Below are 25,884 nucleotides of genomic sequence, written 5' to 3' on the forward strand. Positions count from 1 at the left end.
TCTTCTGTCTGGTAATCTCGTATGATGTGTTCAATTCGGCATTATCGAAGCCTTAAATTTCTATTCTGTAAAATTGACGATGAAAGAGAACCAGAGGTATTTGGATTATTATATACCAGGATTTTTTTCTAGAAATTTGATAATTGATATGAAATTATGTTTTTCTAATTTCTACGTATTTTTAGGGCACACTGTGTACATAAAGATACATTTTTCTCTCCCTTGAAAAATACTTCAAATGGGAATCGAAACACCATTGGGTTTATTTGGACAACTAAAGAATAATTAAACATGCTCTATTGGTGTGCGCTATGGCTCTTGACTCTCGTCAGTTCAGCTCCCACTTCAAGGTGACAGTTTCATCGACTGGCGAATTTTTAATTTTTCCAACTAATTATACGGTATGGAAATTCGACGAAAGTTTCACTCGCTCGAGCAACGATACGTATGCTTCAGAGATGCTTCGGTTGGGGTTTCTATTCTTCATAGAATGATAAGGAAAGTAGAAAGGATATCAGGGTGAAATTAATTTTCAAATATGATTGCATGCAAGTGTTGCCATCAGCTTTTGTCAAGAAAGAATCGTATTAGTTGCATTCAAATGTCTGTCGGGTCATGCCTTATGAGTTATGAGTTCAATCAGATTCTTCGATTTTGCTCAACATTTTTTATGTACTTAATCATGTCATTCTCATCCCACCGACTGAAAATCCAGCTCCATTTTACCCCAGACCCGTTTAAGAAGCAGGTACTGATTGTCAGTTTTATGTGTAATCCAGATGTAGATAAAAATCAGAATCAAAAATAGGTAGATTCAAATTTTAAAACAAAAATTTGTGCGATTATCTTTGAAAAAGATGTTTCAAAAATTTTAAATCTTTTGTCAGTATTCAGCAAGCTCCTTTCCCCTTCTCTTCCCCACCATCCTAAAAAATCGTAAATTTTTTAAAATAAGTATTTAAAGATGATACGCCTATACTTTTTACAAAAAAAAAAAATAATAAAAATATTTGAATTTTTTCTTGGAAAAATTTAAATTTTTGAAGTTTTGAATTTGTGAGCGGGAAAAGACATGAATAGAAATTCCAAATTTTCATGTCGTCTTTTTAAGGTCTATTCACAATAGGTTTTGGCCAGGTATACCTACCTATATCTACATATAATCATTTCAATCTGAAATCAACTTATTTTTGTGCGATACACAGTTTACTTGTATGTATAAAAACTAGTTTTGGACGTGGACTTTATGGTAGGAGCAAAGACACCAAGTATTCATGGGAACTGGTACGGTTTTGAAAATTGGGCTACTACAAAACCGTCATTTTGAAATAAGTTAACATTCCAAGTTATTCATCCAATAAAGAAGATCTCGATGCGTCAAAAACACGACATGGATTTGAAATTTAAATCTCTCCGTGTTCGTGAAATTGTTACCGAATTCGACAATATCATTTTGGGAAACTACCACGTGATACTTGAAAAAAAAATCATATTGAAATATGCCTTTTTTCGGACGTAGCAGAAACCTACACACAGACGTATAGCTTTACTTATATGCTCGACATAATGGGATTTTCAGCCTATTTGTAAAGGCATCTTGTACTCGTAGGTACCTTTTTTGTGTGTGTCGAACAGATGAAAAGTGAAAGAGAAATGAAAATGCCAAATCAAAAGTATAAAAATATTGAAAATTTCAAGGTAAAATTGAAAAACTTTTATGCGACGTCAGTTTTTGAAAATATTCTTTTATCGATTCGACGCTAATTTAGGTCGATTCATTCTGTAATGATGGGACTTATGCCCTTTGTACAGCGTCGACGTTTTTCAGGTTTTTTTCTTCTATTTGTTTAACCTCATATTTTCCTCGTTTTTGCACCGGCGAATTAACCATCGCGTCTCGTCGTATCGCTCTCATTAATTAATGTTTATTTAATAATCAACTTTATCGAAATTTCTCGAGATGAAATTGAGATTTTATTGGATGGGAATCTTGGTGTATGTTTGTTCGGTAGATGGAAATTGGCCTAACGAATGGAAAGAAAACTCTTGAAAATAAATTACGTAAATAATGTTAAAATAGGTAATTTACGAGCATAATGACGGTTCATTTGGAATAAAAAAAGAAGAAATATTCAAGTTGGAGTTCTCTTTCACATTGATCCGTAAATGAATGCGAACAGCACGTAGAATGAATTATATGATTTTTGCGGTATACTTCAGTTCTACTTAGATATTGACTCAAGTGTTGGCTCGAAATCGAAAATTTCATTTTTTTTTTTGTCTGATGGTACTATCTTAAGTCCAACTACTCAAAAATTGTGGAAAAAATCTGCACAACTCGAAGTTACAGTAAACATCACGTGTGTCACCTACCTCCCCCCTCCAAAATTTCAATACTAATTGTAAAGTATTTGTTCGTTTGAACATATCGATGCGACCTATTAAAATTGTATAAAATTTCGCGCTGAATTCGAAAATCGCAATTATTTTGCATTTCGATCTCTCTTCTTCCTTCGGTGAAGTTGTGTCCCCAAAACTGAATCTGAGATTCATCTTTAACATCAATTTTGGGAAGTTATATGTAATACGTTTATGAAACCGAACCCATCGTATATTCTTTACTTAGATATGTTTCCGTTTTAAAATTCTCATCAAGTGCTCTACCACCTCCCCTCCCATTCCCTCTCAAATGGCGGCGAAACCGTTGATTTTGTGCTTCTATGAAAGCATTGATGTGACCTATCAAAATGATGTAAAATTTCATGCTGAATACAAAAACATTGCGTTTTTGCAGTTCCGTTCCATTCTCCTTGGTTTGTTTGAATACCTAGTCTAGATTTAAATAAGTGTAGGTGTAGTAGAGTGCCTCGAGTTTCTAGATTGGAGCCTCTGAAATTCGTTTCTAAATCATGAAAAGTATTCAGGACGAAAAAATCCAATTCGTAGGATTCTACCTACACAAAAGCTACGTTGTGAACATTTATTCGAAGTAGAGAGAAGAAAAAGAAGAAGTTTGATTACTTTTTTGTCGCCTTATCGAGTTGTGAATGGTGAATCTTGATTGGAAATTTATTACCACGTTACCTGTTTAAAAATCTGCATAAACAAGGAACTTTACACAGAATGAATATTAAGTGGTTGTTGTTGTTATTGTAGGTACTAGGTAGAGGTATTGTGAATCGACCAAACAGCTCTGACAAATGTTTCAAAACAAAGCGCTAATATTCTCGTTAAGTACTCGGTCTGACCACATGAGCTGAGGTAATTAAATGTTGAAAATGTAGAGATACCTACTAGAATTGCTGGACTGGGTATAGAATATAGATGTGGATAGCTGGAAGGAAAACGTTGCTGATATTCGAGCTAACCTGCGTAGATGGAGACTCGCTATTGTTGATAAATTGAGGTTTTTTGTTGTACTACGAGCGGCGTTTGAATGTTTAAAGATTTCGTAAACAAAATTCTGCTGTGATTTAATTAAACGTTAATTAAAATATTTTCATTAAAAAGATTGCTTAGGACGAAAAGCTCTCGGAATAAATTTCGTATTACAATTAATTCATTAATAGCTTACCCCTGTTTTGTTGAGACTTGAGAAAATATAAAAAGCGACGTTGCCGGGTTTCTTATTCAAATACTATCTTTTAGTTGAATTATAACGATCATGTAAGTGAGCAAGATGGATACAACCTGAAAATTAGTGGCGTATTGAACCACGCGGCAGTTTTTTTTGGAACTTTCCCAAATGTGTACTTACTCCTCCGAATAGCGAACGATTTATTTCGTAAAATCCACAAACGCTCACCAACGGCTCGTACTCGTTTATTGTATAAAGGAAAATATTTACCTGGGAATGAGTAATAAAATAATATAAAAATTTACGAGGTTGGTACCCCATCATCGCTTGCGGGTCAAAAGTTTGTAGCGCTACGAACTTACTCGTGCCTCGTCATAGTTACGATATTGCGATTGTTCTTTTATACCTAGGATGGTATTTAGCATGTTATTGGTGCACTGTAAAACGTCAAAAAGAAAGAAATAGATGTCAGAAGTTCAAGTCAAATATGTCAATCATCAACTCGTCTCGTATAGGTACCTATGTAATGTACTTACGTATTTCACTACGTTCTGGCCGACGTTACAGAAAAACAATATGACCGCGAGATGGAAAAGTAAATCAATCAAAATCGGCGGTATGCTCCACGGTTGGGAATTCCTTAAAAGCTCCGGCACCGAAGTGACCGTTCTGTATGCAGCTAAAATCAAGTACAATACGTGAAACACCAAGCAAACCGTGATAGTGGCTCCGATTGATGAAGCGAAATAATTAGTTATGTTGCACAAGTTCATCCACAGCAAACGATAAGCCTCTATTAAGCTCGTATATCCTCGGCCATTTTGTACCTCCTGTAAAATTTAATTCAATTTAGATGCCTTCGAGAATCGTATTAAGGACCCTTAAACACTTAACGACTCTCTGGACATTAATTGAATGTATACGAGTATTCTCTTCGGTTCACGTGAAATCGAACCAAAGTGGAATTTTTCCGACGTCGAGCAATGTCGAAGAATTTCCCGAGCAGTTTAAATACCGCTATCTCGTATTTGTTTGGTCGATCGAGTTGAAAAATTATAACAATTTGACGACTTCTGAAGAGCTCGTAAATTGCATATTTTTACGACCAGCGACGATTGTTGTCGATGTTTATGCACGTATAGATTTCGTTTCCAAGATATGCAATTTTTTATGGAGTTCGGGAGATTTTGCGATAGATAAAATTCGATTTTTTTTTCAAACTGAAACGCAAACGAGTCACTTGAAAAGGACTTAACTTAGTGAAATTATTCTCGTATTGGTTGGCAACTAATTCGATAGCTTTTGAAGTCAGCAACCAGTACAATATGATGCATAGTTCTTGAACGATGAATATTGAAAATGTGATGTCGTGAATTAAGGGACGTATGTTGATGTCAAACGGAGGTATAAAAAATGGAATTATCGATACTATTGGAATAAATGACATCCCGATGATTCGCAATGTTTTCAATTTATCTAGACTAACTACTTCTCCGGTTATTCTTTGATATTCTTCCTGCAAAAAAAAAATCAATATAAGGAACGATGCTTTGCAGGAGAATGGAGTAAGGGGGTAATTTGACTCAAGTCTCATTTCCTAAAGAGCTTGAGAAATGATGAGCACAAAGCTCAGAGTAGATATTAAACAGTTTTGAAATTCATTGAAAAATACATAAATAAAAATCGCACTATTAATTTTTTCACGTGTCAATTTTCAAAAAATAGTGAAGAAGCCACAGGTAAATGGAGTGTTCCCCCAGGTTTCTTTTTGCCCTCGGCTTTTGATGGATTCGATGTGGTGTGAATTCATTAAATACGAGGATTTTATATTCCAATTGCGAGTCTGAGGTATGTACCTCGAACTAATCTACCGACCCAACAACGTTTTTAAAATGTTCGAAATTTCGTCCAACAAATTCAAAATGACAAACTTCTGTCCCGCTTATAAATAGAGAGAGGTGGTCAAAAATCAAAGATCTTGAATTTTCCCCCTTTTTTCCGAAATATTTGTTTGAAATTTTCAAGTTTTTGATGACGTTTTCTTCAGTTTCCTGCTTTCTTGATAATTTTTTCATAATATCAAAAAATAATTGAATCTTTTGACAATTTGGTATGGGCCTAGATCTTTTTACAAGTTTTGTTCAAAAAATAATATTTTAAAAATTTTTTTATTTTTTGTTTGTTTTTTTTTCATACAAACAATTGACTACTTACTTACCTATATTTTTTTAATAACACTTGTCTAAATTTTGCAGTGTTTTTTACAAATTATTTGTCCACTTGCAAGCGTTTTTGAAAAAATCCAAAAAAATTTTTAAATATTTTTTCGTTTAGTTTTTTCAGGTTTTTTAAAAATTATTTTTTTGAAGATACTTCAAATTTTGGGTATTCTGGTAGGTACCCGTTATATAGAAGTTCAGAACATTTGTACAAATATTACCATTGTTTTGCATAAGTAGGTAACGATTTTATCTTTTTAACATTTTTGTTGACCTTTTCTATTGTTTAAAAACTTTTCTTCAATTTTTCAGCATTTTTGTAGTATTTTTCCAACTTTTCATTTCTTTTTTATTTATGCTGATTTTTGAAAACTGAATGTAAAACTTTCAAAAATTTTGAATAAAATTGGAAAATTTTCAAAATTATGAGTTGAGTAAAAAATTGTTGAATTTTTGATACATTAAAAAAAATCAATTGAAAAATGACTATAAGCAAGGTGAAATTTTGAAACAGTCGAGAAATCTTATCTTTGTTCGTGGTGTAGACAACTTTCAGCCTACCCCTTTCATTTTGGGGAAAAAAGGCAAAAATCGGACATTGCACGCGGACAAATTGTACGCATGACTTATTTTTACGTGCCTCGAGTTCTAAAATGAAGTCAGGTACACAGAAATTATCTGATGGCGAGCTTGAAATGGGACATATCATCGGACTTACGTGATATTATGGATTCTGTGTGTGAAAGTTCACGAGTCGGAAGACAGCATGAGGAAGTGAGCATTTCAGTTCACTTCTACTTCTCACATCCAACTGTATTAGGTTACTTTATTTCTCATTTATCAAATTTAGCTTAATTATTTCCGAATTCAAAAATTACTTGCTCTCGTTATTTCCTTATTTTAAAGGAACGTTGATTCTGGAAAATTAATATTTCATTGTTACAGCTGAATGATACGAAATGAATCATTTATTTTCAAGTCATCTTCATTACATACGTTTGTAGCATGGTTGTCAAGAAATGTTGAAAATTATGAAACCCTTCATCTCGCACAGTTTTATTCTACGTGAAATTATTTAATATGTATGTAGTGTGCTCAACTCTGAAGTAATTTTTAATACTTTTTCGTAAAAGAATTTAAAAGAAGTTCGTCGCGTCGCCTTCAATGGTACAGTATAGGCAACATATGCCACATTATATTATAATCATCACGAAAGCACTCAATCTCTGGCACGTATGGTTAGAAGTTTATATCGCCATTTCTATCAATTTTTTTAGCCCTTAGCCGTGTCGAGGTGCACTTGGTATAATGTTTTTAAAAATATTTGCCTATTTTCTCATCATTAGGAATACGAGTAGACCATTTTCTAATCATCTGTTGTAACTTGAATTATACTTAATGAAAATATTTTCCAAATTTGGCAAAAATTCACACTAAAAAAAAGGTTTATGCATTTTTTTCTCCTTGCCTACTTTTCTATTTATCAATTTCGTTTCACTTCAATATCACAGATTTCTGATAAATTTTTGGAAAAACAGAAAAAAAAACGAATTAACATGAAAACCTGTAATATTTTACTGCGGGGAAAAATGAAAATAAAAAGTACATTTCTTGAAGTTCCTCATTACGTTCTTTCCTTCTTGTCGCGACCTTAACAAATGAAAGCGAAAAAATTCGTACCAAAAATTTGATTTATTCAGCGTCTTGTAGGCGCTATGAACATGTAAATTCGGACATAATTCTCAGAAAAACTGTCACAATCGTCGAATAAGAAATTTTTCAAGTAAAACGACGCCTTCACAGACCACGTATATGCAACTGCTTGTCTACACGTATGTTGTAATTTGCATTAGGTTTTTTCAAAAGGACACATGATAAAATTGATTTTTTTCCGGATTACGTGCGAGTGTAGGATTTAATTTACTTTACGCGGGCAAAATTTCGAAAATGTTAAACTTTGAAAGTTCGTAACGCTTGCGAAAAAGTTTTAAGCTTTTTTTTCTCGTTTGAGAAACAATTTGAAGTCTTGCTATGTATAAAGTTGTGTGTGTGGCAGTTGTAATTATGCGTTAAAATGTACCTTCGTAGATATCTTCAATTTGTATTAATTTCTAGAAAACGATGTAAATGTGTTCGACTCTGTAGGTACGTTTATAACAAATGAAATGCGAATGTTAGGATTGTGTTTCGGTTTGGTAGGCGTATTTGGAAACATCAAAAGGAAAAGTTTATGGCATTTGTGAGACTTGATACGTATCTAGCAAGTTTCATCGAATAGATTTGCAATCGTGAAATATCATAAAATTTCGTAGGTTTACGAAACGACAACCTTACTGATTGCGCGTAGGTCGAAATGTACACGTTTCATTCGTATCAATTTTTTATCCTAAAATTTTGTATGATTTGGTTGAAATGGAAAATGGAATTAGGAAAAAAATATGGTTGGTGTTTTGCTTGTGCTGTTTGAGAAATATTCTTTTGGAAAATGTGTGTAAGTAAATCTTTTCTTGAAAAAGAGTGGAAATTTCGAAATATTTTATCCTTATTTGAATTTATGCGATGAAAACAATTGAAATTTTACTATTTTTCAGTAAACTGAGAATACAAATTCGAATATAAAGCTTTTGAAAAATTATGCCTTTATAATTTATATAAATATTTTGGATTTTTTTTTTTTTTTTTGAAAATTAAATTGCTTTTACAAAATTGATTAAAGATTTTGTGTTAAATTTTTTTAAACCTCAGAAGCAGCTCATCATTTTTCAATCTTGGTAAAATGAGAAAATATCGAGGGGTTTCTTTGATTAAAATTTTATACGGGGAAAAAGCCGACGAATAAAATTAATATTCGTTTAATCTTGTTCATAAAATTGCGTGCTTGTAACACAATAATGAAGGAAAGTGAATTACATATAAAAAAAAAAGATAGACAAGTTGGGTATTATTAGTAGTGAATCAATGAATACAATAAAATAAAACGTGTAACAATGAAACATATTTAACGATAGAATATAAAATTTAACTACCTGAAATACCATCCATTTTGTAAGGAATCGTTGGAAATTGCTTTTTTGTACGATGAAAGGCAAAGGACCTAAGAGCTGTTGAGTTAAAGATAATAGCTTCAAGTACCCAACAAGTGCCGCATTAAAACTAACGTTTTCAGTTCTGATTTCTTTGGTTACGATTTGATGTTGCGTTGTTAATGTGAATAATATGACAATAGTGTAGCTCAAAATTCCATATAATGTAGTAGCCCGATTGTAACCTTGCGCTATTTTGCCTGAAAATGAGGCAAATCGATATAAGATGATATAGAAATTTATTACTCTCAAAATAGCTACTTATGTCCAAGTTTTTATGGAAAATTTTTGAAAAATTTCAAAGTAAAATTTTAAAGAATGTTGTGTATTTATTTGATTTCAGTGAAAACTTGATCGGAATATTCAACGAAAAAAATGGCCCAAATTCTTACCATCAGTGTCAGATACCTACATTGAAATTTTTTGGTATGTAATTTTTTTCTTCTAATTTTGATATTTTTTGTTCATTTTTCAATTGTTTGATTTTAAACTTCCTTCTCGTTACTATTCCTTATGTGAATTATTTCAACCAATCGGAGAAGCACTGTTTAATATTCAAAAGTAAAAAAAGAAAAGAAAATTGAAAACTTACTCAACTAAACACCAACACTCCAACAGTGCTGTTTTTGAAACAATAAAAAATATGTCGGTCAAGAAAATCGTCCAATTTACGCCATCTAAAAAACCTACCTCGCTCGATATAAAACGGCGCGAATCCCAATAACCGCTGAGTTTTCAAAACCGGCAGGATAAAATCTTGAAAAAATAAACGTCCTCTTACATGACGAACATCAAACCTGACGTTTTTAGTTGATGTGGTGAAACTGTCGTACATCGTGAACTGAACCGAACCGAACCGACCCAGAAGCTTTTTTTTTCGTCAAATTTTCATCGTCTAAAAAATGAATATTTTAACTGGCTCGACCAACCTATTTTCTCATATGTTGGAGCGTGAAACACAATCATGTGTGAAATTCACATTTATCTATCAGTTTATTTGCTGAATATTTTATTCACGATTAAGTCGAATGTTTACAATAGCTAAGAGATTAGTGTTGTTTGACTGATTTGATTCACGTAAAGCTTTTCGGTGCGTAGGTAGGCTGAATTTTCCTTGGAACAAAGACAAACTCGATTCATCGTGGGCTTGAGCCCATTTTTATTCGTTAATTTCGACGCAAAACTGATTGATTGCTTAATTCTCAAGTCTGCTGGAAATCGTATTTTGTTGGAAGTTGAATTGTTACGTATTTTGTTTTTTAATCTTAACTGCTTCCAAATTGTACCAAAACTATCATGTAGGTTACCAGAACAGATATTATCTGTAAAATAAAAAAGTGGATATTAATAGTATAGGTTCAATTAGATGGGATAGGTGCATGACAAGTTGTAAGCGTGTTGTTATACGTTGTTTGTTCAATACAGGGCTGATTGAACGTAATGAAATGGAACAAGTATAATCAAATTGAGGTGAAGAGTTGAAGTATGGATTCTTTTATCTTACCTACCGTGTCATTATGAACAGATCTAGACCCTTCGTGGTCAGTTATATTTTCTAGTTCTAAAAAAAATAAATTTTTTTGAACGAATAACCAAAAAAAAATTATTCAGGTACCTATTTTTAGAACAGAAGGGTTTTATCATTTCGTTCACCAGCCCGGTAAGTGCAGTATTTACCTACCGAACCAAACAATGGGCGATTGATTTCAAAATATCCCAAAATATTGACCGTTGGTTTGTAATCAGTTACCGCATACAAAAATAGTTTTATCTGAAAAACACAAATTGTTGTACATTGACGTCGTAATAAGTACATATATGTGTAACCCCGATAAGTGAAAACTCTCAATAAATACGAGTACCATACAACAGAAACTTTCCCTTTATCTGTCAACTGATTTTACAGCCAGACAGGTTGGCCAGTGACTTATAGAGGTCAGCCAGAAAGGGTCAATGACCTTTGGAAGCTATACTGACCGGTCAATGATCTTAATAGTCCAGACAGGCTGTTAGACTACCTTGAGAAGATATACCAACGGGTCAATGACTTTAAGAGACCAGACAGGCACTCAGAAAACCAGGAGAAACTAGACAGATAGGTCAGTGACCTCAGGAGATCATTCAGAAGATTCAATGACCTGAAGAGGCCAGACAGACAGACAGACAGACGACCTTGGAGAGCTAGACATGTGGGTCAATGACCTTGCGACTCCAGACAGATGGGTCAATGACCTTAATATGCCTGACAGACTACCTTGAGAAGCCATGACAACGGGTCAATGACCTCAAGAAACCAGACAGACACTCAGGCAACCAGGAGAGACTAGACATATAGGTCAGTGACCTCAGAAGGTCATTCTGAAGATTCAATGACCTTAAGAGGCCAGACAGACAGACGACCCTGGAGAGCTAGACAGGTAGGTCAGTGACCCTGAGAGTTCAGACAGATGTGTCAATGGCCTCAAGACGTATGCCCGGATCTCCGAAGTTGAGACCTATTTCACAGAGGAGAGAATTTGCAGTTTGAAACAATATTTTGAAACGATTTGGAACACTTCTGATCTGTTGAAATGGTTTCTAGTACATTTTGAAAGTGTCTTCAAACCGTTTTGAAACCATAAGTAGGTACATAGTACATATGTTTTAAAATCACTCTAAAAACCATTTCATAACAGTCCTGAAACTGAAACCAATTTTTGGTGACTATACGGTTACAATATTCTCCTATAGGTATGAAACAGTTTCAATATCTACATTTTTTTGAAGAGGGAGGGGGGGGGGGTTAAGTGGCAGCTACAATTTTGGTGATCGTATAACTTGGACCGAGGGCAACCGCTGAGATTACTCGTACTTTTCATTAAAATCCCCGGGGACACTTCGTAAGGTCCTGCGAAATGTAATTTGCTGTAATTAAGACGAATTATTTTTATTTACCTTCCATACTGCTGCAATCAATTCATTTATTTGCTGGTTATACTTACGGATATAGTATTATCGTTTTTGAAGTTCAAAAGTTTCGATTTCATTTCCACAATCAATTCGGGTATTCTTTCGCTACACTGTAACATAAAGGTGAAAAGGTCTCACTTTCAACATGTAGATTAGCGTGTGGTTTAGCATAGAAAAGATTCGAATTTTCATCACAAAGTGCCTAAAAAGCTTTCGTTGTTAATTTGAAGATTAAAGGCTAGCATGAAGCTCTAATGGATTTGTTGATACGTTTGCGAATGCTGAGCTCTTTAATGATTTTACATACTTAGTTCGTTTTCCGTTTTATATGCGATGCGGTGTAATGTGTACAGCACGAATCTTGGCCTTACAAGATTACCCTTTGGAAAATAAACATAGGGTACACACAACACGGTAGTCGGTAAGGATACATTACGTACGTGTCTTGTAATTAAATGACCGATATTGCAGCACACGTAGATCATAGCGAATGGTATCCAGGGAGCTATAAATAGTTTGGCGAATTTCAGATAATTCTTCACTTTTAGAAGATGCGCAGCTGAGCCAACGAAATTGTAAACAAGCAATACGAACATAATGCTGTGCAGGACCAAATGCATAGTCAGCATTAAAGAGAAACACGCTCCGAATTGTTGCACCATGCGACTAACAGTGACCCATATTAGGCGATAGTCTTCGATCAAGTGAGAGCCGAGCTGGTTCGATGATATGCTCTGGCAAAATAAAAAAAAATATTATAAGTCCGTGATCATTTTCGAGAGGTTTTAGTCTTTTTTGCGATGATTAGGTATTTTCAATCCTTTAAAATGGTAGAACAAGAATGAAAACTACTTCTGATGTTTGAAAATTCGTCAATAATTCAAAGAAGGCATAGGTCCTATCAATTTCTAAAACTTTACATTCTGAAGTAACGAAACAAGCTGTTTTCACCTGGCAATTTTCATTAAAATCGTCAGCATGACAGTTGGTGTACTTCCAGTAAAGTTCAGCTAATGAATATGGCACGATAGTTGAAAACTTTTCACGCTTCGAGTGTCTATACAGATACCTAACTATACAGTACTTACAATTGTCATCTGTTTCTTGTAATGATCCATGGTATTTTGAAAGGTTCTCTCAGTCATTACGTACATGGTCATGAATAAAGAATGGAACAGAATGCACATGGTGAAAAACACACCCCGGTACCACTTATCGTCGACGATGTCAATAACCGCAAAAAACACCGTGTACACGACCATGAAAACGGAAGCGTACTTGATAATCGTGCATTTAACGCTTTTGCACCGCAGCGAAGATTGCATTACGTAATTATATTTGCTCTGTAAAATTGAAAACAGCATTTCAAGAATATTCGATTAGTTCATTGCGAAGACGAAGATGGAGCATCTTTAACCCTTTTCTTTCGTCGCTTTATCGCCTCTAGAATTCAGCGTCGTTTTTTTTCTCTTTGGTGCGAAATGAGGGGAAAAGTTTACCTGAAAACTCATCCAGTGTTTAAAGAAGCTTTCAATTTCACCGACTGATATCCATATCAGAGGTGATGTACAAACTGGTATCGCTGATAAACAAACCACCATGTAAATTTGCACCACATCGAACCGCTTAAGCGTATAATAACGATAACTACTCGAAATTGTAAACGCTGTAATCGTCAATTCCAACACGTATAATGCGATACAATACAAAAACACTGCCGATTTGTAACGAAATTTTATTTCACCTGGAAAAACAGATTTTCTTTTACGAACTCTCTATTAATGAAAAAGTTTCCAAAATTTAAATCATTTACCTACCGTCGTGTTTTTCGTAAGGGAAAATACCGAAAATACGCAGCACGAAGATGATCGGTACGATGGTTTTATGATAGATGGAAATTTGACGAAAATTTCTACTTCTTTTAAAATCATCCAAATACGTAACACTTGTTTGCGTCATTATTTAGATCGCGTGAAATAACTCGTATCTGTCTGAAGACTAACTGCAGCGATTATTGTCCAAAAAATGTCATCATTTTGATGATTAGGTACCCACGTTAAGGTTTAATAATTATCTGAAAATTCGCGGTAAATTTACAGTCTCGGGGGAAATTAAAGCTCGCTTTTGTTATGTGATTCGTTGTAATTGAAATTAGACACGACATTTCTAATCATTTTTCCAATACGGATTATCTCTTACAAGTTTACATATCTACGCATGATTTTGATTGCGAGCATGGTAGACTAAATGTTACGAGTAGTTTGGTGGTTTGTGGTTACCTATCTACGTAAAGTTCATTAAAAAAATACGACGAACGAAATAGAAAATAAATAATATTAACTTTTCAAAATTGGCTGCAAATATATCGCGAATAAGCTGAATTTTCTAGCGAAAAATTCAAAATTTCCAGAAGTCAAGTATTTGAAACTCGAGGATAATTTGACGAATGAAATTTCAACACATGCAACCTGTTCAGGGAATATTTGAGAATTGAAGAACCAATAATAATTCGAAGGAAAAAAGTTGGAATGAATTTTTGACTATTTTTAAGTGTGATAGGAGGAAAAAGGGAGTATTACATTTAAACGTAAAGAAAAAAAAATAACTTTTTTAGGTTCTCGATTTCCAAAATTATTTCCAAATTTCATTTCACCAAATAGTTGAATCCATTTAAATAAAAACTTTTCAAACGCAACACTATAATTTATTTTTTGTGACCTTAGATACAAATTGAGAAAATAAAACTCTTGTTCAAGTAATACGTAAAAATGCATAAGTGAATTAAATGAGAGAAAAAAAAAGGAGGAAAAGTACAACGTAAACAGTAACAAAAAAATAATAAGATTATAAGTAAATAATAATTTTTAGTCATAACATTACATCTTATTATTTATTGGACAGAACACGTTCGCTTACTTTTGTACATGTTACAAAAATATTCTTAGAGATACATGATAACTTATTTGCATAATATTGATATTTTAGATCACAAGAATGTTCTTACAAAAAAAGCAAAGCAAAACAACGTCAATAATAATTTAGAATCGCCATTTACAAAATAAACAATAATTAAAAACATGTCTGTAGAATTTCACAAAAAAAAAGTTACTTCAATTAACACATAAAGTTGATAGGAATACAATTATTATAAGAGGAAATAAAATTCGTACACAAATAAAAACAATAAATTTCAAGCATAAATCTTATGTAATAAATACATTTGTCACAAATATAACTTTGAATTTTTATTCGAACACTTTTGACAGAATGGCATTCGGCGATTTGGTGTTTTTGGGTTGACTTATTAGCTTCTTAAGCGAGTCCATCTTCGTTTTTACCATCTAAGCGTTTTAGCTGCGGAAAATGCACCGTATTAATAAAGTAATTTTTCCGTTAAATATGTAAAAGATAATTTTTATCTAGTGATACGTGTTTTGCGGACCATAACGGGTCGCCTTAAGTATATAATTAGGCAGTAATAGCGTGTTTGATGTTGGATGAGTTGACGTTGTTGGTCGTTTGAGTAGGTATATTATTTTGATATCAAGATTTTCAGCTGTCAAGGGTAACGAGTTGAAAGAATTATGTATTGGTATTAATGTCATGTTGGGGGAGGGGGAGGGTGTAAATTTAGAGACGAGGTTTCGGTTGATTTTCGAGTCGAGAGTGATTAGGGTGTGTAGATATTGATGAATTATGGGGTTCATATTTATTTCAATTTATATTATTTTTTCATATGTTTTTGATTATTGTTCGGTTCTACTGTTCATTTTCAAAAGTTTGTGGTGATACTTGTAATACATATCCCTTCCGCTCGTTCATTTCATCGATGTTTATTTTTGTACCAAATTTTATAATTTTGTGATTTTTTCCAGTTTTTTCTGATTTTTGAATAAACACTTTATTTGTAATATCAAATATTTAAAAGAGGCAAAACCAGGTAAAAGTGACGATGTCAAAAAAAGTTTCGAGTTTAACAATTATTAAGTTGAAATATTCTTCCAAGTTATCGAAAAAGATGTCTAAACGTATGATTTTTCACTGTTCAAATTCTTCTCTCTCTCACTCCCCCACCCCTCATCAAAAATACCATTGAGAACGAAGAAGATAAACTCAAACTATCGATCATGACCAGAAATATCAAGTTAGGTACATATAAAAATCTTTTTTTTTTTCACAAGACTGTATAGTTTTCCGAATAAAATCATATCAAAAATTGATGTAAGAAGATAGGAATTCAATATTCAACCAGTGATCATTTTTTAAAAATTTCAAGTTTCCCTCCCTCTCCCGATCTACCTCATGAGATTTTTCACCTACATACAAAAATTTGGCTCGAAACAAAGCATTGAAACAAAATTTAGAGTGCATTTGGAAAATCTTTGGAGCAGAGTTTCTAAATTTTAATCTCAAAATGCTGATTGATTTTAAAAGCTTTTTTCTACTTATTTTTTTCGACATAGATTTACGAGTGATTGAGGTGAAGATGAGGGGGAAGGGGGAAGAACAATTTTAACTCTTTAGCTACCTATTTTATATTCAAACCGGTGAAATTTTTTATAGATTTTTTTGATTTCATCCGCCAAAATTTCTTGATAAAAATCCTTAAAAAAAAGTAATAAGCGATGTCAGTATCCCCCCAAAAAAAAATTCCTCAAGAAAATTGAAAATGACCAAAATTCCGAAAAATCTAAATTTAAAGTTTTTGGTTTTAATTGTGTGATTTTTTAAACCGAGAAATGGGCTGAAAAAAAAGTTTTGAAGCTACTCGCTTCATTTTTTTTTCAATTCAAAATTCTGGCTTTATTGCCTCAAACTAGTGAACTTCGATTTTCAGAGATTTTTCACGTGAAATACGTTTTTGATCTCCTTTTGATCGATTTCCCATTCGATGGTCCGATTTCACTAAAGAAGCGTTTAAAATTGAAGCACTTTGATTTTCTGAAATTGAAGTTTTTGCAGTGTTTGTTTCCATGAAAGTACGTAGAATATCTCGTTAAATTTTGTATGTACAAATATGTACTTTAGAAACTTGAGGCCAGCTCCCATTGAGATTCAAGGGTTCTTACGTGATCAAAAAAGAGAAAATCGAAATTTTGATCGCGAGGTTAAATTTTGGTCTTAGAAACATGAGGCTAGTTCCCATTGGGTCCTATGGGTTCTTACCGTGATCAAAAAAGAGAAAATCAAAATTTTTATCGGGAGGTTCTTTTCTCCTTAAGAATTTTATTGGGATCATTTTTGTAAATAACTGGATAGAAAGGAGAAGAAGGGGGGTTTCTTACTCAATAATGAGAACCTCTTATTGCTTTTTCGACTTTAAACTTACAAGGTGAATTTTACAACTTGCTCCCACGCCCCCTCACTGCATACTGCACCTTGAATTTCCCTCTTCTTTCATACGTTGCTATTGTCATTCTATTTATATTTATATTGAACCTTGATTCGAGCATTTTTCAGGTTTTATTTTTTTATGAGTTATTGTTTTTTAAAATGATTTTTTTTCAAATTCCTCCTTCCTTCCCCTTCCTCGAGGACTACTTTGTTCCAATCTTCAAAACACGAAGTAAATTGAACTTGATGAGGTAAATTGATTATGGATTCGATTTTTTTCATTATTTCAGCTAAATAAATAAAACAAATGTCACGAATTTAATTTACCTACTCACCTCTTTTTCTTCTACATTGACCGGTGCGTATTCTCCGGCTTCGGGAGCAGAGAAGATAAAGGTGTACAGAAGGCTGGCAACAACACCACCAAGAATGGGTCCTACCCAGTAAACCTAAGAAATAATAAATTTCACAATTATTATAAAACGTACTGACAATAAATCAACCGCACGAGTGTTATTAACACCTAACAACTCGTGCAATTAATCGATAACTTAGCAATCGTTCATCGTAGTACACGTTTAATTTAGAAATATGTAGGTACTCGAACTTATGCATAACTCGAGGTACAATAAACTCATCATTTTCAAATATGTATATAAATGTAAACAATGCTGTAAAACGAAGTGCTTGGTCCAATTCTAGTCATCGTAATTTTCGTCGCTCGTAATGAGCTGCTTTATTGTATAATACACTCTGTCGACTGTCATAGACACGTACTCGTAGGTAGGTAGATGACGAGAATTCAAAAAGGCGCGGGCGTTTAATTTTGCCAACTCGTGCGCGAAAAAGTTTATATTTGTTTTTAATGAAAATGCAATCGTCGAGAGAATTTTGAAGAGCAAAGAGCTCGTAGAAGTGAACAGGAATGGCGTAAAATCATCCATGGCCGATTATACGCCAGCCATATTGCTATGAATAGGATGTAATTTGTGTATCTATGTATTTTCGAAAGTCAAAAGACATACGTTTACGTATCTATGCTCGAGTATTGTTTTTTCTCATTTTGAAACTTACCCAGTGATAAGTCCAAGTTCCGGTTACAACTGCAGATCCGAGACTTCTAGCTGGGTTCATGCTTGATCCAGTCAAACCAACCTGCAAAATATTGCGATAAAATTAGTATCTCTTCGGATGGACGTTTTTGTAAAGACGTGTTCGCGTGTATATATGGGTTTTGACATATCGCGAAATCAACCGACAATGGGATCGTTTAATTGAAAATTCAATCAGCTCGCTGTTTCGTTGAAACGTGATCGGAAAATAGATACGAGTACGAAGGACACAATGTACCTATTCTTTAGATTTTTTTCTTATTTACCGACGAATTTATAATTTTGTTAGGTTTTTTTTCTTCTATTGAGTATTAACGACATTGACGTAGGTATATCGAATAAAATGGACATAAGATTCGTATTTTACTCTATTTCGCGAAACAATACGATTGAATAATTTGTTTTTAATAGTATAAGGATATGGTACATATATAGGTATTCTGATGTACAACGATATGGTGTAGATTAAAAAGCAGCAATGAAAACAGTAACGATGGTAATTGATCGCGATGCGTGACTAAGTCCAAGGACTCGACACAGTGCCACGTCCCACGTCCTTACATTAGGTACTTACTCGTATGAAAAATCGTCCTAATGTATAGGTATTAGGTAGGTACTTGGGTAATACTCACGGTAGTAATATGTCCAACAGCGACAGTCCATCCGATAGCCAAAGCAGCGGTCGATTTAATGAAAGGTTTATTCGGATCGCAGACTCCGCAAACGACCAATACCAAGATGAATCCGAGGAAGAACTCTAATCCTAACGCTTGCGATGGGGTAACTTTAGGCGACGGTGTTGTAGCTCCTAGATTTTCCGGTACTAAAATCTACGCACACGAAGTAGCAGACAAGAGTGAGTGAGGGTGTAAGTAAATGGCGAGCATAGTGTTTTATAATCATCAGACTGTAACGTTGAGTAATTCGATGGCGGAAATTCGAAGTACGAGTATAATTATCATATAAACAAGCTCGAGTCGGGTTTACCTATACCATACTTTACAGCCGACCAAGTCTGTACCTACTCGCGGTCGTGATTATGGTATAGAAAATTTTCATATAGCTAAAATGCTCGAAGCCAGCACAAAGCCTTGTTATTACGTATCGAAGAAAAACAAATGGTCGTTTCCTTTCCTCTCTTTGGAAGCTCATTCTGATCGCGACCACTGCCGATACTAGGTAGGTACATACCACGTTGATGCCGTTTCGTGGAATTTGAAGTTTTACATTGTGTACGATTATGTTGCTACACGTACAATATACAATAATCGTTTTGGTAAAACATCAGAACAGAATATGAGAAAAACAGTTAGGCGTAAATTAATGCAAATAATACATTTTGGAATCACTGAATTCGTGATTAACGCCGGTACCTGTACCTAGTACTATTGAATATATTAGGTAAATGTGGGACTGGGAATTAGCTCCGGCCGGTAGAATTGTTCGGTTTCGCGTGTGTGATAGAAAAGCACTTCACCCTGGTACTACTGCTTCTACTCATGCCTTTGGTGTAGTTCTGCAGTCATGATGAGGATTTGCAAAGTAGACTCGTCTGTATGATTTTTTATAGCCAAGTTGGGGAAATTTCTTAGGGTTTTCCAAACGTGTGGATCACGTATTTCGCAGAACATATTCATTCGACTGTTAAATTTCGAAGAAGTTGGAAGAGGCGATATTGCTTCGAGCCAAATTAGCCCACCATGTTTCATGGTTACGATTTTGGAGGCGTGCATATGGTTTTCGAGTTCTCACTTTGAATGAATAGGTACATATAATATGTATATGTTTTGAACTGGCGATGTAGAGGAAAAGATAATTAGTTTTTCGAAGAACTAATCGCAGCTTTGAGATGATATTTCAGCTGATAACACGATGACCTAATTGAATGGAAACGTAAGAGCAAAACTTGAGGCGAATGTGGATCAGAAACTGACAGGAGGCGGCTTCTAACACCCTTCTTCTCCGCCAACGTGCGTAAATTGGAAAATTGTTCTCGAGTTAGCGAAATTTTTCAAATTATGCTGTCAGATAATATTCTTGTGGGCAATTACAATGCAGATGGGCAACTTTGAACTGTGTAGAGGGCACTTGAGAAAGTCAACGGGAAAAAAATCTTTTAAAAACGAGCAATTTTTATTTCATTCAAAAGTTTTAAGTAGGTACCTACTGAAGTACATTTTTGGCCATTTTAGAATGTCTTGAAATTATTTGAGAAAATTAAAATCTCTGGAGGCTTCAGAATGGCCCAAAACAAGTAAATGTTGACGTATGGGAGTTGAATTGAAAGAATTATTCATATCAGTTCACTTTGCTCAAAAAATGTATATTTTATCAAAAAATTTAAAAATCGTCTTTGGAACAGTTTTTTTTAAAGATTTTTAAATTTCAAAAACTTTGACAAAAATTCAAAAAAATGAACTTATTTGAGACGTGAAATTTGGATTTTGAAGGTCTTCAGACATGCACTTTTGATCGAGCTTGGTTTTCTGAAAGGTTCCCTTGATAAAATAATCTTTGAACACAAAAAAGAAAAGTAAATATGACTCATTGAGAGAGGGAAATTGAAAATTTCTCTTTTTGTTTGAAAAATGATGAAAAAAATTGCGTTTTTAATAGAGAAAGTTGAGTTTTGCTGTTCTAATTATAAATTAATTTTTTTATGATTGATTATTTTGCGTTTACCATCGGTTTTGGTTGGACTTTGACAAATTTTGTCATTTGAAGAGCTCGTGAGATGAACGAAGTGCTTCAACTATATCGAAAGAGGTTCAAAGTGAGGGCAAAAAGGAACAGCTGAATTTGATGATAATGGTTCAAAGTAGACCTAGTCTAAGAGAATGAAAGAAGAATTTGTTTACTTTTCAAAGACAGTCTCATCATGAAGAAAATAGAAAAATGATTCGAACATACTGCAATTTCTACTAAAAAATTATTTTGTCTTTTTTTTTGCTACATTTATCTTTATTTTTAAAGTACTTTGAATTCTCTATTTTTTTCTTGTTTCGAAATTTGATAAAACCGCCAAAAATTGTGGTTGAATTGTCTGAAAAAGACGGGGGTAAAACGAAACCAGTTTTACCCCTTCTCCTCCTTTTTTTCGAAGGAAAAAATCAAAATAATTCTCGTAGAAAATTGATACAGATTCGGATATTTTTGCTCCAAGTTAGTTTTTAATGCGTTTCCATGGGAGGAGGGAAGGGAAAAATGAAAATTTCATCGTTGAAAGTTTTCCAACAAATTCTGGAAATTACAGAAAAAAGATGTGAGAATTTTGAGCCAATATATGATGGTAATATGTTTTGTTCAAGAGGTTAATCCATTTATAAAAAATTTCATCTCTTCACTCCCTTTCTTGAAAGTACCGAAAAAATTGAATTTTTCATTTTTTTTTTATGTAACTAGACCACCTACCTAACCCTGAACTAAAAATTTGTTCATTTAGTTATAGGTAATATAACAAAAGTATAATCATATCATAATTTCTCTGGAGAGGGGGAGGGGTGAGAAGCCCATATTGGAAATTGGAAAAATTGATTTCAAAGGCTCAGAAGAATTGAATTGAAATGTAGTTAGAAAAATTGCTAAAGTGAGTATTTTTCTGCTGAAAATTGAAGAACTGTTTATCCTTCCTAATGATCCAAAGAATACAAAATTTTGACCAAAAAAAGGGTTTCTCGGGGGCTTTTGAGTATTATTTCCTCAATCTAATAAGCTTCGTTTTTTGAAAATATAAATAGGTTATAGGTACTGATAAAAATGAAGTTTGAAAATCGAATTTTTAGTCATTTATTTTTTTAAAACTTGATTAAGTACTTTTCAAAATTAAAAGATTGAGTTGGCATTTTCAAACCAAGTGTACCTTCTCACCGTGTGAATTTCAACACTGTGTCTCCTATGTTGACAATATCGTTTTGGCTGAAAGAAAAGTATCAAAATAGGTACCTGTAATGAAATCTTCAACATTACTGAATTGCTCACACTCGATTACCTATGTTCATTATTTCAGTTTGAAATTAGGTCATCTACTCCATAAATTTCTTTTTCTTTTTTTTTAAAAAAAAAGTCGTGGAACTTTTATGGTGGAAATTTAATTAAGTGCGCGCTATACGTTTTGTATAGGCTGAACTTTTTTTTCTTCCTTTTTAAATCAATATTTTTTTTACGGAAAAATATGCAAAAAAAAACTTTTCGACGGGATATTTGCAAATTCATTAATTTTGACTGCCTTTTCGAATTGAAAACTCTACACTTTTATAGTCTTATTAAGAAAAAATAATAATAAAATAAATTGAGACAACTCTCTCACATCGGGTACTTATTCTTTATAACTCTCAATTAAAAACGTATACGTATCGAACATCTTGTTGAGGAAATTACTTAACAATATTCGTCGTTATAAGTTCAATTCCCGCCATCGATGTAGTAAGATTAAAAGAAAAAGCCCGGCGGCTCGGCGCGGATTAATTACCTGGAGTACACCGGAACCGGCGATGGCTCCCAGACATTGTACGACAATGTACAATATTCCTCTAATAATTGTGATTTTTCCGGTAGCCAGTAACCCGATGGTGATGGCAGGATTCAAATGGGCGCCGCTGACATGAGCCAAAGTCTGAAACAATGACATTACACCGTACAATGTAGGTATTTTCTGTATTCGTACGTATATAAATTCACGCTCGGCATAGCTAACAGCTATACCACGCCACCGTCATCGCATATGTATATTGTAGTGTAGCCGAACTTCATGGAGGCGATTAGTGTTTGTGTAATTATATGTATATATGTGACGTCACAGTTGCATTCTCACGGTAAATGGAAAACGAAAATCATTATTTCAATTTGTTAACCCTGACATATATAAAAATGTCGAGGTTACCGGGCATTTGAATGTCCGATTTTCCGGTATAATTTCATCCTTTCCGTTATCTGTAAAAACTATTAACGGAAATGTCCGAATGGTGTGGGGTTTTCAACTAGACGAGAAGGACCAGGGAGTAGGGAAGTGAGAATATTTCGAGGGATTCGAAAGATTCGGAAAAATTACGTGCGAGAAAGTGCAGAATTTTGATCACCTAATTCTTAGATTTTGTCTACCACCCATGTACGTACTCGACACTCGTAGAAGTATTTGCTTAAAATTAGAACTAGGAACATATAAAAATACCTAACAGGATTAACATCTGATGTTTTTTTTTCATCATTTGGATCTCCCCTCCTTCCATTTCAAGGTTATGTTCAGTGTGTCGAATTTTTGTGGTGTACTCACATAGGTAACTATCTATTACCAACTGAATTCGTGGTAAAACTAAGCCATTATTAACTATAGCTATATGGATGCAGCATTTTCTTTAATTTTCCGGATTAATAATTTTCTTTGTATGTTTATCTCTAGCTATCATCGTATTTGCGGTGTCTGAGATGAATTAAGTTCGTACCTATTGTAATGTGTAATTTCAAGTGTAGACTATGTTGTCGAAACTTCGATAAAGTAGGATTAATTTCGAGACTTAATTTGACATCGCGATTATTGCTGTTCAATTGATAATTTCAATTTTCAGAAGTTGGATGTAGGTATAGTTGGTAATTTACGTGAATTTTACAAATTCTTCGCTTGATAAAAATTTTTAAATAGAATAAAACTGCGTCGATATTCCTCTACCATCCCCACTCCCTCCTATACTAGCAAAAAAAGTAATGCATGAGAAATCTAAAGCGATATGATCTATAACTTTGTAGTATTTGTATCAACTGAAATTTCATTTTCAAATTTTTGAAACGCGTTTTTATTTTTTCAAATACTTCCATTGGTTTTTAGATCTTTTGTGTCTAAAGCGAATACTCGACCTATTGTTCAAAGGTTCAGGGCAAATTCGTCACATTTTATTTGAAACAGTTTTGAATTTCTTGTTGATATTTTCAATTTCACATGATTTGTCAACTGTCAAGTCAAATACGCAGTGTACTGAGAACATTTTTTTATCAATTTATTTACCAACTTTTTTTTTCAAAAAATCATCAATTTTTCTCATTTTTCAGAATGATTTTCAAAGCAATTTTTGAATCATTTTTATAGTGCATATTTTAAAGTAAATCCTTAATCATCTTTGTGGAATTTTCAAGGATGCAGATGCAGGCCAATTTCGTACAACTAAGGCAATTTTAGACAATTTTTTATCAACATTCTGAGAAAAAAATTAAAATATTTTATTTTTTGTATGAAATTTTCCAAAACTTTTTCGAATAATTTTCTCAAAAATATTTAATCATTAGGTACCTGAAACAATACCATCTATTTGTTTTATCGTGACTTTTTAGATGTAATTTCGATTCTAATTTGAACAATTTTTAATCGTTTTTTAAACAACATTTTTTGAAAAGCAACATTTCAAATAATTTTAGCACTATTCAACAAAAAAACATTTCAAAGGGCAGTTCTAACGTAATTGGAGAAATGATCAGCTGGAAAATGAAAAAAAAAGGTAACCGTTTGAGCTCATTAATCCCTGAAGTCAGAATCATTTTTGAGTTGAGAATCCGGAAAGTACGTAGATGCTGGCCAGATTTTTCGATTACTGTTTCTTATCCCACGTTTTCAGAGCCTCAAGAACCAAAACGCACCTGGAGTAAATGTGATCCCCCCCCTCCCTTCTCATAAAGAAACTGACTCGTGGAAAATGATCAAATTACAAACTTATCCAATTTCCAAAAGTTTTATTCCAATACGAATGATTATTCATCGTTTACGAGTACCTAGAGCTATATTTTTTTCTGACCCTTCAGGAAGTTCAAGGCTGAAAGAGAATGTGAATTGTCCTTTTTACCTGTTTCTTTCGATGAAAGTTCCAAAATTTTGTGGCAAAAATCAAAATATCGAAGAAAGCTTCGGTTCAGCTAGAGATTTTGGGACCTTGTTTTAAAAAGGCAATATTACTCGAGGAACAATTTGGTTTTCACTTGCCATTGCGCTAGAACAGTGCCCACTTGTATTTCAAAAATAGATATAGGTAGCTATATTTTGCACAATAATGATTATTTTAAAAAACATCAACTCTTATTTTTCAAAAAATTGATTAAAAATCTGAAAAATAATTTGGACTGCTGAAACTTTGGTTTTGGTCATTAGGAGGGCGGGGGGCGAGTTGGTGAAATGTACTACTCTTTTCAGAGATCAAATTTTTGTCGAAAACGAAGCTTGACGCTCAAATGAATTCTTTCTCAGAAGATCAGGCATTTGAGCAGTTTTAATGACTTTCAACCAATTTTTAAAATACCTATATTTTGTAAAAACTTTAGTTGGTACCTATTTCAAAAAAATTTCAGAAATTGAGATGAATATTGTTTTCTCTGCTTTTTTTTTGAGCCATTCCAACGACTTTCTCTCCATTTAAAATAATTTTTACATCTTAGATAACTTTCAAGCATTTTTTCTGTTTGTTTTTTTCCATGAACTGTTATGTTATTTTTTTCAAACAGTTTTCAACCGAAATTAAAAGAATTGTACCTATGACGTTGAAATAATGTTCGTATTTCCGATCATGGGTCCTTTCATTTTGACTGATAAGCAACATCTCCGTCTACAACTTTTTTTTAAAGATGATGCAACGTGT

General features: G+C 33.5%; 3 protein-coding genes across 4 annotated transcripts in view; all 3 read right to left on the bottom strand.

Moving 5' to 3' along the window:
* Window positions 1-3,630: 3,630 nt before the first annotated feature.
* LOC135835331 (gustatory and odorant receptor 63a-like) lies at window positions 3,631-9,714 on the bottom strand. Its single transcript, XM_065349536.1, has 6 exons — window positions 9,570-9,714; window positions 8,832-9,079; window positions 4,114-4,407; window positions 3,940-4,014; window positions 3,758-3,847; window positions 3,631-3,690 (listed from the first exon to the last, which is right to left on the bottom strand). Exons 1-6 carry the CDS (start codon window positions 9,712-9,714, stop codon window positions 3,631-3,633), a joined length of 912 nt encoding a protein of 303 aa, XP_065205608.1.
* A 140-nt stretch (window positions 9,715-9,854) lies between these two features.
* LOC135842305 (uncharacterized) lies at window positions 9,855-12,146 on the bottom strand. Its single transcript, XM_065359702.1, has 3 exons — window positions 11,861-12,146; window positions 10,559-10,650; window positions 9,855-10,217 (listed from the first exon to the last, which is right to left on the bottom strand). The coding sequence occupies exons 1-3, from the start codon at window positions 11,945-11,947 to the stop codon at window positions 10,145-10,147; spliced, it is 252 nt and encodes an 83-aa protein (XP_065215774.1). The 5' UTR covers window positions 11,948-12,146; the 3' UTR covers window positions 9,855-10,144.
* A 2,364-nt stretch (window positions 12,147-14,510) lies between these two features.
* LOC135832703 (aquaporin-like) overlaps window positions 14,511-25,884 on the bottom strand; it is a 30,316-nt gene continuing 18,942 nt past the window's right edge. Inside the window, exons 3-7 of one of the 2 annotated variants that reach the window (XM_065346134.1) lie at window positions 22,743-22,886; window positions 18,907-19,104; window positions 18,237-18,317; window positions 17,490-17,611; window positions 14,511-15,182 (exon numbers count right to left, since the gene is read on the bottom strand). In XM_065346134.1, coding sequence (XP_065202206.1) covers window positions 15,179-15,182; window positions 17,490-17,611; window positions 18,237-18,317; window positions 18,907-19,104; window positions 22,743-22,886 — 549 coding nt within the window. In that variant the 3' untranslated portion in view covers window positions 14,511-15,178. The remainder of the gene's footprint in view (window positions 15,183-17,489; window positions 17,612-18,236; window positions 18,318-18,906; window positions 19,105-22,742; window positions 22,887-25,884) is intronic. The other variant, XM_065346133.1, reaches the window with a different exon arrangement.

Source organism: Planococcus citri, chromosome 1, assembly GCF_950023065.1.
Source record: "Planococcus citri chromosome 1, ihPlaCitr1.1, whole genome shotgun sequence".
NCBI classification, from domain to species: Eukaryota; Metazoa; Arthropoda; class Insecta; order Hemiptera; family Pseudococcidae; genus Planococcus; species Planococcus citri.

Excerpts from the sequence above, each read along its gene's own strand:
- LOC135842305 (XM_065359702.1), bottom strand. The coding sequence starts at position 11,947 with ATGTTACAGTGTAGCGAAAGAATACCCGAATTGATTGTGGAAATGAAA. Across the intron at positions 10,651-11,860 it reads AAAACGATAATACTATATCC|ATAAAACTATTTTTGTATGC; the intron begins GTAAGTATAACC and ends TGTGTTTTTCAG. Across the intron at positions 10,218-10,558 it reads CGCCCATTGTTTGGTTCGGT|CTTTTTTATTTTACAGATAA; the intron begins AGGTAAATACTG and ends TATTAATATCCA.
- LOC135835331 (XM_065349536.1), bottom strand. The coding sequence starts at position 9,714 with ATGTACGACAGTTTCACCACATCAACTAAAAACGTCAGGTTTGATGTT. Across the intron at positions 9,080-9,569 it reads GCCGTTTTATATCGAGCGAG|GCAAAATAGCGCAAGGTTAC; the intron begins GTAGGTTTTTTA and ends CCTCATTTTCAG. Across the intron at positions 4,015-4,113 it reads GCCAGAACGTAGTGAAATAC|TGCACCAATAACATGCTAAA; the intron begins GTAAGTACATTA and ends GACGTTTTACAG.